This window comes from Hyperolius riggenbachi, chromosome 7 (genome assembly GCF_040937935.1).
Source record: "Hyperolius riggenbachi isolate aHypRig1 chromosome 7, aHypRig1.pri, whole genome shotgun sequence".
Lineage (NCBI taxonomy): Eukaryota > Metazoa > Chordata > Amphibia > Anura > Hyperoliidae > Hyperolius > Hyperolius riggenbachi.
In genome coordinates, this window is record NC_090652.1 from 73040676 (window position 1) to 73055273 (window position 14598).

A 14598-nucleotide genomic window follows, 5' to 3' on the forward strand; every position below is an offset into this window, starting at 1 on the left:
CCTCTATGTGTTCCATGTGTACCCCGGAGCCTCCTCTATGTGTTCCATGTGTACCCCGGAGCCTCCTCTGTGTGTTCCGTGTCTACCACGTAGCCTCCTCTGTGTGTTCCGCGTCTAGCCCGGAGCCTCCTCTGTGTGTTCTGCGTTTACCCTGGAGCCTCCTCTATGTGTTTTATGCGTATCCCGGAGCCTCCTCTGTATGTTCCGTGTGTACCCTGGAGTCTTTTCTGTGTGTTCCGTGTCTACCCTGGAGCCTCCTCTGTGTGTTCCATGTCTACCCCGGAGCCACCTCTATGTGTTCCATGTCTAGAAACCTCCTGTATGTGTTCCATGTCTACCCCAGAGCCTCCTCTGTGTGTTCTGTGTCTACCCCGGAACCTCCTCTGTGTGTTCCATGTCTACCCCGGAGGTACCTCTATGTGTTCCATGTCCCGAAACCTCCTGTATGTCTTCCATGTATACGCCAGAACCTCCTTTATGAGTTCCGTGTCTACCCCGGAGCCTCCTCTGTGTGTTCTGCGTCTACCCCGGAGCCTCCTCTGTGTGTTCCGTGTCTACCCCGGAGCCTCCTCTGTGTGTTCTGCGTCTACCCCGGTGCCTCCTCTGTGTGTTCCGTTTCTACCACGTAGCCTCCTCTGTGTGTTCCGCGTCTAGCCCGGAGCCTCCTCTGTGTGTTCTGCGTTTACCCTGGAGCCTCCTCTATGTGTTCTATGCGTACCCCGGAGCCTCCTCTGTGTGTTCCGTGTGTACCCTGGAGTCTTTTCTGTGTGTTCCGTGTATACCCCAAGGCCTGATCTTTTTGTTCCATGTCTACCCCGGAGTCTTCTGTGGGTTCCGTGTATACCCCAAGGCCTGATCTTTGTGTTTGGCATCTTCCCCGGAGCCTCCTCTATGTGTTCCATGTCTACCCCGGAGCCTCTTCTGTGTGTTCCGTGTCTACCCCGGAACCTCCTCTATTTGTTCCATGTCTACCCCGGAGCCTCCTGTTTTTTTCCGCGTCTACCCCGAAGCCTCCGCTGTGTGTTCTGTGTCTACCCCGGAGCCTCCTCTGTGTGTTCCGTGTCTACCCCGGAGCCTCCTCTGTGTATTCCATGTCTACCCTGGAGCCTCCTGTTTTTTCCGCGTCTACCCCGAAGCCTCCTCTGTGTGCTCCGTGTCTACCCCGAGGCCTGATCTTTGTGTTCCATGTCTACCCTGGAGCCTCCTCTGTGTGTTCCGTGTCTACCCTGGAGCCTCCTCTGTGTGTTGCGTGTCTACCCCGGAGCCTCCTCTGTGTGTTCCGTGTCTACCCCGGAACCTCCTCTATGTGCTCCCTGTCTACCCCGAAACCTCCTCTGTGTGTTTCGTGTCTACCCCGGAACCTCTTCTGTGTGTTCCATGTCTACCCTGGAGCCTCCTCTGTGTGTTCCGTGTCTACCCTGGAGCCTCCTCTGTGTGTTCCGTGTCTACCCTGGAGCCTCCTCTGTGTGTTCCGTGTCTACCCCGGAGCCTCCTCTGTGTGCTCCATGTCTACCCCGAGGCCTGATGTTCCCCCAGAGCCTCCCAGGTGTATTTTCATCTCACCACATTCATATACATAGAGAGAGACACACAGAAGATTTGAAAATAGCTCTGTTTATAGAGATATAGGAACTCCGCACAATATATACATATTATAAAAACCTATACAGCATTTTACAAATAAACATTATCAGTGCTTACAGTGTTACAGTGTGCAAATCTACACATAAAAAGCCCTACCCACTGCAGGGCAACATGGAGGAGATATGACACATGGAGTCTGCCCCACCCACTGCAGGGCAACATAGAGGAGATATGACACATGGAGTCTGCCCCACCCACTGGAGGGCAACATAGAGGAGATATGACACATGGAGTCTGCCCCACCCACTGGAGGGCAACATAGAGGAGATATGACACATGGGGCCATCCCCACCCATTGCAGGACAACATGGAGGAGATATGACACATGGAGTCTGCCCCACCCACTGGAGGGCAACATAGAGGAGATATGACACATGGGGCCATCCCCACCCATTGCAGGACAACATAGAGGAGATATGACACATGGAGTCTGCCCCACCCACTGGAGGGCAACATAGAGGAGATATGACACATGGGGCCATCCCCACCCATTGCAGGACAACATGGAGGAGATATGACACATGGAGTCTAACCCCACCCACTGGAGGGCAACATAGAGGAGATATGACACATGGGGCCATCCCCACCCATTGCAGGACAACATGGAGGAGATATGACACATGGAATCTGCCCCTCCCACTGCAGGGCAACATGGAGGAGATATGACACATGGAATCTGCCCCACCCACTGCAGGGCAACATGGAGGAGATATGACACATGGAATCTGCCCCTCCCACTGCAGGGCAACATGGAGATATGACACATGGAATCTGCCCCTCCCACTGCAGGGCAACATGGAGGAGATATGACACATGGAATCTGCCCCTCCCACTGCAGGGCAACATAGAGGAGATATGACACATGGAGTCTGCCCCACCCACTGGAGGGCAACATAGAGGAGATATGACACATGGGGCCATCCCCACCCGTTGCAGGACAACATGGAGGAGATATGACACATGGAGTCTGCCCCACCCACTGGAGGGCAACATAGAGGAGATATGACACATGGAATCTGCCCCACCCACTGCAGGACAACATAGAGGAGACATAAAACATGGAGCCTACCCCACCCACTGCAGGGCAGCATGCTCTAAAGTGGGGTCTGCTCCTCCCACTTTAGAGCAACATGGAGGAAATATGACACATGTAATCTACCCCACCCACTGCAGGGCAACATGGAGGAGATATGACACATGGAGTCTGCCCCACCCACTGCAGGGCAACATAAAGGAGATATGACACATGGAGTCTACCCCACCCACTGCAGGGCAACATAGAGGAGATATGACACGTGGAGCCTGCCCCACCCACTGCAGGGCAACATGGAGGAGATATGACACTTGGAGCCTGCCCCACCCACTGCAGGGCAACATAGAGGAGATATGACACATGGAGTCTGCCCCACCCACTGCAGGGCAACATAGAGGAGATATGACACATGGAGTCTGCCCCACCCACTGCACGGCAACATAGAGGAGATATGACATATTGGGTCTGCTCCTCCCACTTTAGAGCAATATGGAGGAAATATGACACATGGACCCTGCCCGACCACTGCAGGGCAACATGGAAGAGATATGGCACATGGAGCCTGCCCCACCCACTGCAGGGTGACATGGAAGAGATATGACATATGGAGTCTGCCCCACTCACTGCAGGTCAACATAGACAGGTGAAGCCTTCCCCGATCACCGTAGGGTGATATGGATGAGATATGACACGTGGAGTCTGCCCCTCCCACTGCAGGGTAACATGGAGGAGATATAACATAGGGAAGCTTCCCCTCCCACTGCAGGGTAATATGGAGAAGATATGACACATGGAGGTTCCCCCTCCCACTGCAGGGTGAGATAAAGGATATATGACCCATATATCTTGTCCCTTCCACTGCAGAGTAAAAGACAAGGGTGGCAGACAGTTTTGTGGCCCTTCTGCAGGGTCACAAGAACAGAGAGATGCCCCTCCCACTGTAAGGTAACATGGAGAACATATGAAACATGAAGCCTGCTCCTCCCTCTGCGGGGTCACAAGGACAGAGAGTTGCCCCCCCCCCAATGCAGGGGGATAGATGACAGTAATGAGTTATGAAACTATAAATAAAAAAAATCCATGCTAAAAGTTCAATTTTAAAAGAAAAATCTAGATCGCAGCCAAAGCTCAGTCTCCAAGTGGGGATTCCTCTTTAAATGTATGTGAAAAGACTTCAGCACAGAGACTCCACCACCACACCAGAAATTGGGAACCGCTTACCAGATTCCAACAGACCCGAATCACAAGATTTAACTGCACTCAGAACGGATCAGCAACTGGTTATCTCAGTACTGGTCTCCTTTCCTTCTTTTTAATAAATGTTTTTAAAGATACACTTAGAGGAGCTGTCTATATTTTATTTAAAACTAGCTGATGACCCTGCGTTGCCTGGGTATGTAGTTTCTTGTTGTTGTTGGCTCCACCCACTTTTTCTAACCTTGACACACAGTCACAAGTTTGTGAGCTTTGAGGTCCTTGGCATCAACAATAAAAGTTTTCCCATGGAAATGAAACAAATCTGATTGGCTGTTTGTGGCTCTGCATCCTTTTCTGAATTTGAACCCCAGTCACCCAATGACCGACTGTACCAGGTTTGAAGCCTCTGCCATTAACAGTGTAAGAATGGCAGCAAATTAAATGTTCCCCTTGAAAATCAAAAGGTGAATTTTGATTGGCTGTTGTAGGCTCCACCCACTTTCCTGGATATTAATCCTAGTCACCCAGTGACCAACTGTGGGAAGTCTGAGAACCCTGCCATTAACAATGTAAGAATGGCTGCAGTTTACATTTTCCCAGTGAAAAATTAGTTTTTTTGGCTCCACCCAGTTTTCGTCACCTTGACGCACAGTCACTCAATGATCAAGTTTGTAAACTTTGGGGTTCCTGAAATCAATAGGAGAATGGGACAGTTTATCAAGCAAATACATCTGATTGGCTGTTTGTGGCTCCGCCCCCTTTAATTAATTTTAACCCCAGTCACCCAATGACAGACTGTAGGAGGTTTAAGGCCTCTGCCATTAACAGTGTAAGAATGGCAGCAGTTTCAATATTCCCCTTGAAAATCAATAGGTGAATTTTGATTGGCTGTTGTAGGCTCCACCTACTTTTCTAAATATTGATCTCAGTCACCCAGTGACAAACTGTGCCAAGTTTGAGAACTCTGTGATTAACAGTGTAAGAATGGCTGCAGTTTGCATTTTCCCATTTAAAATGAATGGCTGAAATGTGATTGGCTGTTTTATGCTCCACCCACTTTTTCTGAATTTTTAACCTCGGACAATAAGCGGCCAACTATGCCAAATTTGGGGACTAATAAAATGTAATGTAAACGCTTCATTACTGTGAGAATGACAGCTTTCTAAATTTTCCCATTGACGTGTAGTAGTGAAATCTGATTGGCTGTTTTATTTCCACCCAGCTGAGTCTTGTCTTGACCATTAAAGCCAATGATATTGGCTTTAATGGTTATGAGCATTATACTTATAAGAAGGAAAGGAGACCAGCACTGAGATAACCAGTTGCTGATCCGTTCTGAGTGCAGTTACACCTTATGCTTTGGGTCTGTTGGAATCTGGTAAGCACTTCCCAATTTCTGGTGTGGTGGTGGAGTTTTTTTTTTGCTATACAAGTAATAAGTTGTGGGGTCTGTCCCTGCCAATGCACAATGCAGGGGTCCTTTAGATCAGAGGAAGCTAGGGGATACAGTACTTGCCCCCTCACACATCAGGGGTACAAAGACGACTTATGGGGGTTGCCTCCTGCTCTGCCCCTGATAGAGAAGTAGTGACATGGAATCTGCCGCTCCCATTGCAGTATGACACAGAGCAGCTATGGCTCGTGGATTGTGTAGTCAATGAAACTTTTTCTTTTTTTCCTATCATATAGCATGCTTTGGAAAGGGGAAGAGGCGTCATAAATAAAGAACTAAATATCATGTAACACTTTCCTACAACCCATTGGGTGTTATACTTGAGATAATGTTTTCTGTCTAGTCCATACCACCCATTGGTTGTCAATAACATAAAAAAACATCGATCATAAATGAGACATCCTGAAGGTCTACAACAGAAAGAATAGTGAAGAAAGTGGACTGATCACAATCATGTCTGCAGCCTGTAATTGTAGTTATGATGGTGTCCTGGAGACGAGGAGGTCAAGGACTGACTGGATACGTAGGGTCATGTGAGACAACAATGGAGTGTAAGATTTATAATAGAATATTAGCTCATAATAAAGTCCCATTATGGGACAGTAGAAGATGGAGTGTGAGATGTCATGGTATTATGATCATGATCGTAATGGAGTCCCATATGAGTCGAGTCAGGGATAACCTTGACCCACCAAGTCACACATGAGGAGATGGTATATAATAGAGGGTAAAATGTTGTGCAAAATTGGCCATGATCAAGAACTGGAAGGAAAAATAAAATTGAGCCATGCCTGTAGTGGCAGCAAATCTCATAATATCATGGTCATAACGGAGAAAGATGGAATGGCAGTGTTGCAAAAATTGTAACATTAGATGTTATGTTACACTACTCATGGTGGCATCATAGAGGGATAAGGTCATGGATATGATGGGCACGTGAGTCCTCAGTGTGATGAGACAGTAGATACAAGCATTCATTGCTTCAAGGACACAGTGATATGTTTTATGTTTGTGTACTAAGTACTTGGGGGAATGGGAGAGGAGGTTATGTACGTGATGATAAGATGGTGTCAGCACTATGGTGGAGATGTAGGCATCGTGGTGACGTACAGGATTTCCTAGGCAGGTAAGACAAGAGGCGTTAAAGATATTGTGTGTATTTCTCGCATCAAATCTTCATCAGATCCTCTTGAAGAATGAGAGGATGCCACTGCCTGTGTCGCGAACTCGTCTAGAACTCCCTCTTCTAATGAGGGTGGAAGGAGATGACTCTGTTGCCCTTTGTGTCTCCTGTTCTCTCTGTGACTTCAGCTGCTGGCTGATAACGATCTGCATGTCATCCTGTAAAAGACAAGCATAGAATGACAAAATGTGGGTAAAGTGGAAGTCTTTATTCCAGTGAGAATCATCTCATCTCTGCGCTATGACTAATCCTGGTCTTGAGATGTTGGCGTTGAGAAATTGGTCATGTACCAAAGAACTTGAATCTTCAGCTATCCAGTAACAGAAAATGTACATGTTCGGGCCAGAAGTCTGGCCACTTTCAATTCTGGCCGGCCAATATGTAAAGTGGCCGACTGACGCAGCCAATGTATGAAATAAATTTCCGTTACACTATTATTGGCTGGCCAGAACAGGAAGTGACAAGAGTATTTCTAGTCCCCAGCTCCTCTCCCTGACACTTGCACCCTGTGTCCTACAGGGCAGCCTGTGCAATGCGCCTGTATCCCTCCCTCCCTGCTGTGTATGCGGTGTCTCTGGCTTTTATTGCAGCTCGTGTCGCCGGTATTCACTACCACAACACAGGCTGCAATCAAAGGCGGAGATACGAGACACAAACACACACAGAAGGGAGGGAGAGAGTGCAGGGGTTGTGTCTGATTACGCTGCCTGTGGAGTTGCGCTGCCCCGCATGCGCATTGCGCAGTAGGAGACTGTGCAATCACATTTCCTATTTCATAATGCTGCTGATAGTAACATAATAAATATCTCCGCTTCCACACATCCTACACTCCTCAAATTTTCAGGGTAGGGAGGGGACCCCCCGAACTACCTCTATACCAAATTGCAGCCCCCGAGCCCCACTGGTTCCCGAGATAGGTTTCTCTAATCTATCTCCTGAACCAGCGGGGCTCGGGGGCTGCAATTTGGCATATAGGTAGTTCGGGGGATCCTCTCCCTTCCCTAAAAATTTGAGGAGTGTAGGATGTGTGGAAGCAGAGATATTTAGTATGTTACCATCAGCAGTATAATTAACTTCACACTGCACATGTGTGCTACTCAGTGTGGAGGGGAGCTTCCGGGCAGTGCGATCAGACATTACACAGGCACTGTCTGCCCTGTATATTCCCTCCGTGCAGACAGTTTTGAGAAGTCATGGGGGGAGGAGCCTGGTAATGCAGTGCCACCAAAGCTGTTTGCTCCTCCGCCACTGTGCTGCTCTTACTTCTGGACTTGGCTGGCCCACTCTTGTCAGGTCGTGTTCTGGCCGGCCAAAGTTCTAATCAGTAAATGCTTCTAGAATTGGCCACATCAGACGGCCAATTTGTGGATTGGCCGGCCAGATCTGGCCATAATATATACAGTATACACCCAGCTCAACAGTAACTTTAACACCCCTAATATTAATATCTCCCTTTCATCTGTCCATTACATTAACTTTAAGCCTTCCTGAGCCATAACCACCTCTCCCAATAACCCAAGCTTCAACTTTTACCTTAACCTCATGCTTTTGGGTGAAGGAACCTTAACATTAAAGGGAACCAGAGACGAAGCACCCTCATGTATTTTACCATATATATCGGTGGGAACATTAGAGAAAACACCTACCTTGCTTTCTGTTTCATTTTGCACTGCACAGCTTGCTTCTAATCAGCCCTGATAAAATCCCCGACTGAGCATTCAGTCTGGCTTTGCTCAGGAATATTTATAGCTCAGTCTGTGTTCTCTCATGTCTTTTCAAGTCCAAGCCTGCCCCCTGCTGGCTCTGCTCAGGAATCATTATAGCTGAGTCATTATAGCAAAGCCAGACTGAATGCTCAGTCGGGGATTTTAACAGGTCTGATAAGAAACAAGCTGTGCAGTGCAGAATGAAACAGAAAGCATGGTAGGTGTTTTCTCTAATGTTCCCACTGATCTATATGGTAAAATACATGAGGGTGCTTCGTCTCTGGTTCACTTAAACTGTTCATGAAACGCTAATCTTGTCCCATAACACTTACTCTAATGCAAACACCTGAACCCTAGACTAATGCAGTCCTCAATCTACCAAACTCTCCCACCAACACTGCCCTAACCTATACAGACTTTGCTAACCTCTTACATGAGTTACATATTTTATTAGAACATGTTGCCCCAGTAGAAGTGTATTTCTGAGGCCAGGTTGACCAAAGACCACCACTCTGCACCATTTTATTCCATCCCATTTTTATAAATCACTCCAGGACCCCACCCTCTTCCCCTCACCTGCCATGCCTCCAGCTCCTGGCTAAGTAGCACCTTCTGCTCCACAGCACTGAGAAGCTGCCGACTCATGGACTCCTTTTCCAGGCGCGCTTTGGCCAACTCCAGCTCCAGCTCACCCTTCCTACATGGAAAAAATGTGAAAATCATTCACTTATTTAAAAAAAAACAACAACACATAGGCTTGGAAAGCTCTTGTCTGGGTGATCCAGCTTTGTAAAGTATATATTATATTTAGTATATAAGTAGCCTCCATCTTCAATCAGAAGCTCAGTGGTTTATGAAATTACCCAGTACATGGACTGACCTTTTGAAGAAACCAGCCATCAGTCAGACAAATGTAACCTCCCTGCAACCATATATATCCAGCAGATATCCAGTTCTAAACATTTCTAGCTTGTTACTTACTTCATGAAGGCCTCATCGCGGTCAGAGATGGCCTGTTTCAGGAGGGAATCTCGGTCATTATGTTGTGACATATCACGCAACCTCTGCAACTCCTCTCTTAGGTTATTTATCTCTACAAATTGGAGGGTGACCTGTAGAAGGTAGAAAATGGTTCCAGTTGAAGTGTCTGTGTTGGTCTGGTCATTAGAGTTGGGCCGAACGGTTCGCCGGCGAACGTAGGTGGTTCGCGTGCGGGTACCGCACGCGAACCTTTTGCGGAAGAAGTTCGGTTCGCCCCATAATGCACTGAGGGTCAACTTTGACCCTCTACATCACAGTCAGCAGGCCCAGTGTAGCCAATTAGGCTACACTAGCCCCTGGAGCCCCACCCCCCCCTTATATAAGGCAGGCAGCGGCGGCCATTACGGCCACTCGTGTGCCTGCATTAGTGAGAGTAGGGCGAGCTGCTGCAGTCTCTCATATAGGGAAAGATTAGTTAGGCTTAACTTCTTCCTGGCTGCATACCTGTTCTGTTCAGTGAGCCCTCAGCCCACTGCATACCTGTACTGTGATCCTGCCACTGCATACCTGTTCAGTGATCCTGCCACTGCATACCTGTTCTGTTCAGTGAGCCCTCAGCCCACTGCATACCTGTACTGTGATCCTGCCACTCCATACCTGTTCAGTGATCCTGCCACTGCATACCTGTTCTGTTCAGTGAGCCCTCAGCCCACTGCATACCTGTACTGTGATCCTGCCACTCCATACCTGTTCAGTGATCCTGCCACTGCATACCTGTTCAGTGATCCTGCCACTGCATACCTGTTCTGTGAACCCGCCACTGTATACCTGTTCTGTTCAGTGGACCCGCCACTGTATACCTGTTCTGTGAACCCGCCACTGTATACCTGTTCTGTTCAGTGAACAGTTTGGTGTGTCAATGTGAAGCAGTACCTTAATTACACTACCTGATTGATGTATACACATGCAAGATGTTTTAAAGCACTTTAGGCCTGTCATTTAGCATTCAATATGATTTCTGCCCTTAAAACGCTGCTTTGCGTCAAATCCAGATTTTTCCCGGGGACTTTTTTCCCACTCCGCCATGCCCCCCTCCAGGTGTTAGACCCCTTGAAACATCTTTTCCATCACTTTTGTGGCCAGCATAATTATTTTTTTTTTTCAAAGTTCGCATCCCCATTGAAGTCTATTGCGGTTCGCGAACTTTAACGCGAACCGAACGTTCCGCGAAAGTTCGCGAACCCGGTTCGCGAACCTAAAATCGGAGGTTCGGCCCAACTCTACTGGTCATATGACATCTCGTACACATACCAGTGGCTGGATGACCTTCTTACCTGATCTTGCAGTTTGCTCACTTCCTCTTCCTTCTCCCGTAGGAGATCTCTCTCTCGCTGTGGCAGATAGGTGGCCATGTGACCTGCTGAATCAGGGACCCTTTTTGTCTGCCCCACGGGAGTGCTGGAAAGGAGTACGGGGCCATCCTGAGGAGAAAGGGACTCGGTGACACAACTGCACCACAGTACAGGGAGTGCAGAATTATTAGGCAAATGAGTATTTTGACGACATCATCCTCTTTATGCATGTTGTCTTACTCCAAGCTGTATAGGTTCGAAAGCCTACTACCAATTAAGCATATTAGGTGATGTGCATCTCTGTAATGAGAAGGGGTGTGGTCTAATGACATCAAAACCCTATATCAGGTGTGCATAATTATTAGGCAACTTCCTTTCCTTTGGCAAAATGGGTCAAAAGAAGGACTTGACAAGCTCAGAAAAGTCAAAAATAGTGAGATATCTTGCAGAGGGATGCAGCACTCTTAAAATTGCAAAGCTTCTGAAGCGTGATCATCGAACAATCAAGCGTTTCATTCAAAATAGTCAACAGGGTCGCAAGAAGCGTGTGGAAAAACCAAGGCACAAAATAACTGCCCATGAACTGAGAAAAGTCAAGCGTGCAGCTGCCAAGATGCCACTTGCCACCAGTTTGGCCATATTTCAGAGCTGCTACATCACTGGAGTGCCCAAAAGCACAAGGTGTGCAATACTCAGAGACATGGCCAAGGTAAGAAAGGCTGAAAGACGACCACCACTGAACAAGACACACAAGCTGAAACGTCAAGACTGGGCCAAGAAATATCTCAAGACTGATTTTTCTAATGTTTTATGGACTGATGAAATGAGAGTGAGTCTTGATGGGCCAGATGGATGGGCCCGTGGCTGGATTGGTAAAGGGCAGAGAGCTCCAGTCCGACTCAGACGCAAGCAAGGTGGAGGTGGAGTACTGGTTTGGGCTGGTATCATCAAAGATGAGCTTGTGGGGCCTTTTCGGGTTGAGGATGGAGTCAAGCTCAACTCACAGTCCTACTGCCAGTTTCCGGAAGACACCTTCTTCAAGCAGTGGTACAGGAAGAAGTCTGCATCCTTCAAGAAAAACATGATTTTCATGCAGGACAATGCTCAATCGCACGCGTCCAAGTACTCCACAGCGTGGCTGGCAAGAAAGGGTATAGAAGAAGAAAAACTAATGACATGGCCTCCTTGTTCACCAGATCTGACCAGAACCCCATTGAGAACCTGTGGTCCATCATAAAATGTGAGATTTACAAGGAGGGAAAACAGTACACCTCTCTGAACAGTGTCTGGGAGGCTGTGGTTGCTGCTACACGCAATGTTGATAGTGAACCGATCAAAACACTGACAGAATCCATGGATTGCAGGCTTTTGAGTGTCCTTGCAAAGAAAGGTGGCTATATTGGTCACTGATTTGTTTTTGTTTTGTTTTTGAATGTCAGAAATGTATATTTGTGAATGTTGAGATGTTATATTGGTTTCACTGGTAAAAATAAATAATTGAAATGGGTATATATTTGTTTTTTGTTAAGTTGCCTAATAATTATGCACAGTAATAGTCACCTGCACACACAGATATCCCCCTAAAATAGCTAAAACCAAAAACAAACTAAAAACTACTTTCAAAAATATTCAGCTTTGATATTAATAAGTTTTTTGGGTTCATTGAGAACATGGTTGTTGTTCAATAATAAAATTATTCCTCAAAAATACAACTTGCCTAATAATTCTGCACTCCCTGTATATAGTTATAACACTCTACACGGTACAAATGTGATGTAATAGTGTGTATGGGGGAAAACTGTACAATCCATGTTACTGGACAACATAGACGAGAGGGGTGTATACAGTATTGCACATGAGGTGTAATATCTCCATGAAAAAAAGAAAAACCCACAACACAACTCTTCATAAAATACTGTAACTTAAAAACTGGCAAAAGTAATTGGAAACCATCAGTTTATTGTGTGTGTAAAAAAAAATTAGGCTTTGCATTACAGTTTTCAGCTTAACAGAATATTTTAATAACACATGAAAATGTCATCGTTTGGGTCAAAATATCGAAGGATTTACAAATCACACCCCGATATGAGAAAACTCTGTACTCCGACAGTGGTATAACTACAACTCATGGGGGCCCCCAATGAAACTTTGATAGGGCCCTCACAATGTTCACGCCCCTCCCTCCCCTTCCCTTGGTGCCCTTCACAGCCTTGGGGCTCATCTCACAAGGGTCATAAAACAAGTATCTTCACAACTATAACATGTGTAGCCACAAGCACACCTGATATGAAGTATAATCCCCTGTATCTGAGGAGGAAAAGGTTAGTAGTCGGGGGCCCCCATGGCGTCAGCCTCCGTTTTCCTGTAAAATGACCTGTTCCAAAGTTCTGGTCAGCAGGGTCAGTGTCCTCTGACTCTGACATACTATGCTGCGCATGCGCAGTATGTCCACTGCCTTGTGACCGTGCTCCCCACTGACATCAAGTCCGGTGCATGCACGCTGCATACTCCAAGTGGACATACTGCGCATGCGCAGCGTAGTATGTCTGGGTCAGAGGGCACCAACCTCCTTAAATGAGCTATTTTGCAGTAAAATGGAAGCTGATGCCGGGGCAAGTGAGGCACGGTAAGACTGCACCACTCCCCACACACACAGTAGGCATCATTTTTGGCATAGTATATATATTTATCCTTTAACATTTTGGAGAATTAAAAAACAAAACTTAGCTACGTTATAGGACAACCGAGGTGACATGTGACATGATGAGATGGACATGGGTATGTACAGTGCCAAGCACACAAATTTCTAGGCTGTGTTCCTTTTCTTCTTTCTCTGCCTGAATGAGTTAAACATCAGGTATGCAAGTGACAGTTTCTGCCCGGGTCAGACTGGGTCAGACTATAGCATAGCCCTCACTGATAAGTAATTACTGCCATAAAGCACTTTCCTGTCAGTGAATGGCTTCTAAGAGCAGGAAAAAGATATAAAGGGTCAATAATTTGTAGATTTTAGTCTGGAATACTTCAATGAAGGTATCATTGAGCAGAGACAATGAAACAGTAAAGACTGAAAAACTAGATTTAAATATAAAATTAAACTGTGGAATATCTTAAAAAGTAATTTTTAGAAGGAGGACAGATACAATTGTTTTTCTCATCTCTTTAGTTTCGCCTCAGATGTCCTTTAAAGTGAACTGAAACAAATTATATTACACATAGGTGTTAGTGATTCTGCACGCTAAATCAGTGCAGACCCAGGAATAGAATTTGAGCTCACCAGACTGTCCTGGGTGGCTGCACTCTCCCACATCTCTGAATGTAGGGAGTTGTCCTGTAGGCAATGGCTGTCCCTCAACTTCAGCTCATCCTGAAGATCTCTGATCTGGGTCTGCAGGGAGCGCTGACCATCTCTGAGGTGCTGAACCTCAGCCTGGGCCTCCTGTAACTGAAAGACACAATGAAAAATTATAGTGATGACCAGGAGGTCTCCTCTAAAGGCTAATACACACGTACCAACAATCTGTCCAACTATCTTCCAAACTTGTCTGTTGGAAGATAGTTGGGCGTGTGTACGGCTGGTAAACAATCAGATGACCAACTAATAAAATGTTGTTTGCCAGATCCAACCAGTGGATAAATCTGACCAAATATCATTGAGGTTGGAAAGTGTGCACAAGTCTTTTGAACAACTTTTTTGAATGCAGGCATGTAGTGCAGTTTGTCATTTAGCTTGCACGCATAGTATTTAAGTGGGTTGGTTGTTCAGTTGGTTGGCGTGTGTGTACCTATTTGTCAGGTAAACAACTTGTGGTGTGGTTGGTCATGTTGTGTGGTTGGTTGTGCATTAAGTTGGATGTGTGTATGAGCCTTAACTGTGAGACACACAAGGTGGGACAATAGTTATGGCACGGAGGTCTCCTCTAACCGGACAGCTCGGAGGCTTTCCACCAATGAGGAGGTAGTGTCTCTTGTTTTTGTTTTACATCACTTCAGGATTCTTTTATGATCTCAGCAGGGATGTACACACACAATGTGGGACCATAGTGATA

At 46.5% G+C, this 14598-nt stretch overlaps 1 protein-coding gene across 2 annotated transcripts in view; it reads right to left on the reverse strand.

Moving 5' to 3' along the window:
• Positions 1 to 5240: 5240 nt before the first annotated feature.
• Positions 5241 to 14598, reverse strand: part of BICDL2 (BICD family like cargo adaptor 2) — a 78874-nt gene continuing 69516 nt past the window's right edge. For both annotated transcript variants that reach the window (XM_068244082.1, XM_068244081.1), the window contains exons 6-10: positions 13827 to 13994; positions 10532 to 10678; positions 9198 to 9328; positions 8793 to 8913; positions 5241 to 6668 (exon numbers count right to left, since the gene is read on the reverse strand). In XM_068244082.1, the coding sequence (XP_068100183.1) occupies positions 6507 to 6668; positions 8793 to 8913; positions 9198 to 9328; positions 10532 to 10678; positions 13827 to 13994 (729 nt within the window). In that variant the 3' untranslated portion in view covers positions 5241 to 6506. The remainder of the gene's footprint in view (positions 6669 to 8792; positions 8914 to 9197; positions 9329 to 10531; positions 10679 to 13826; positions 13995 to 14598) is intronic.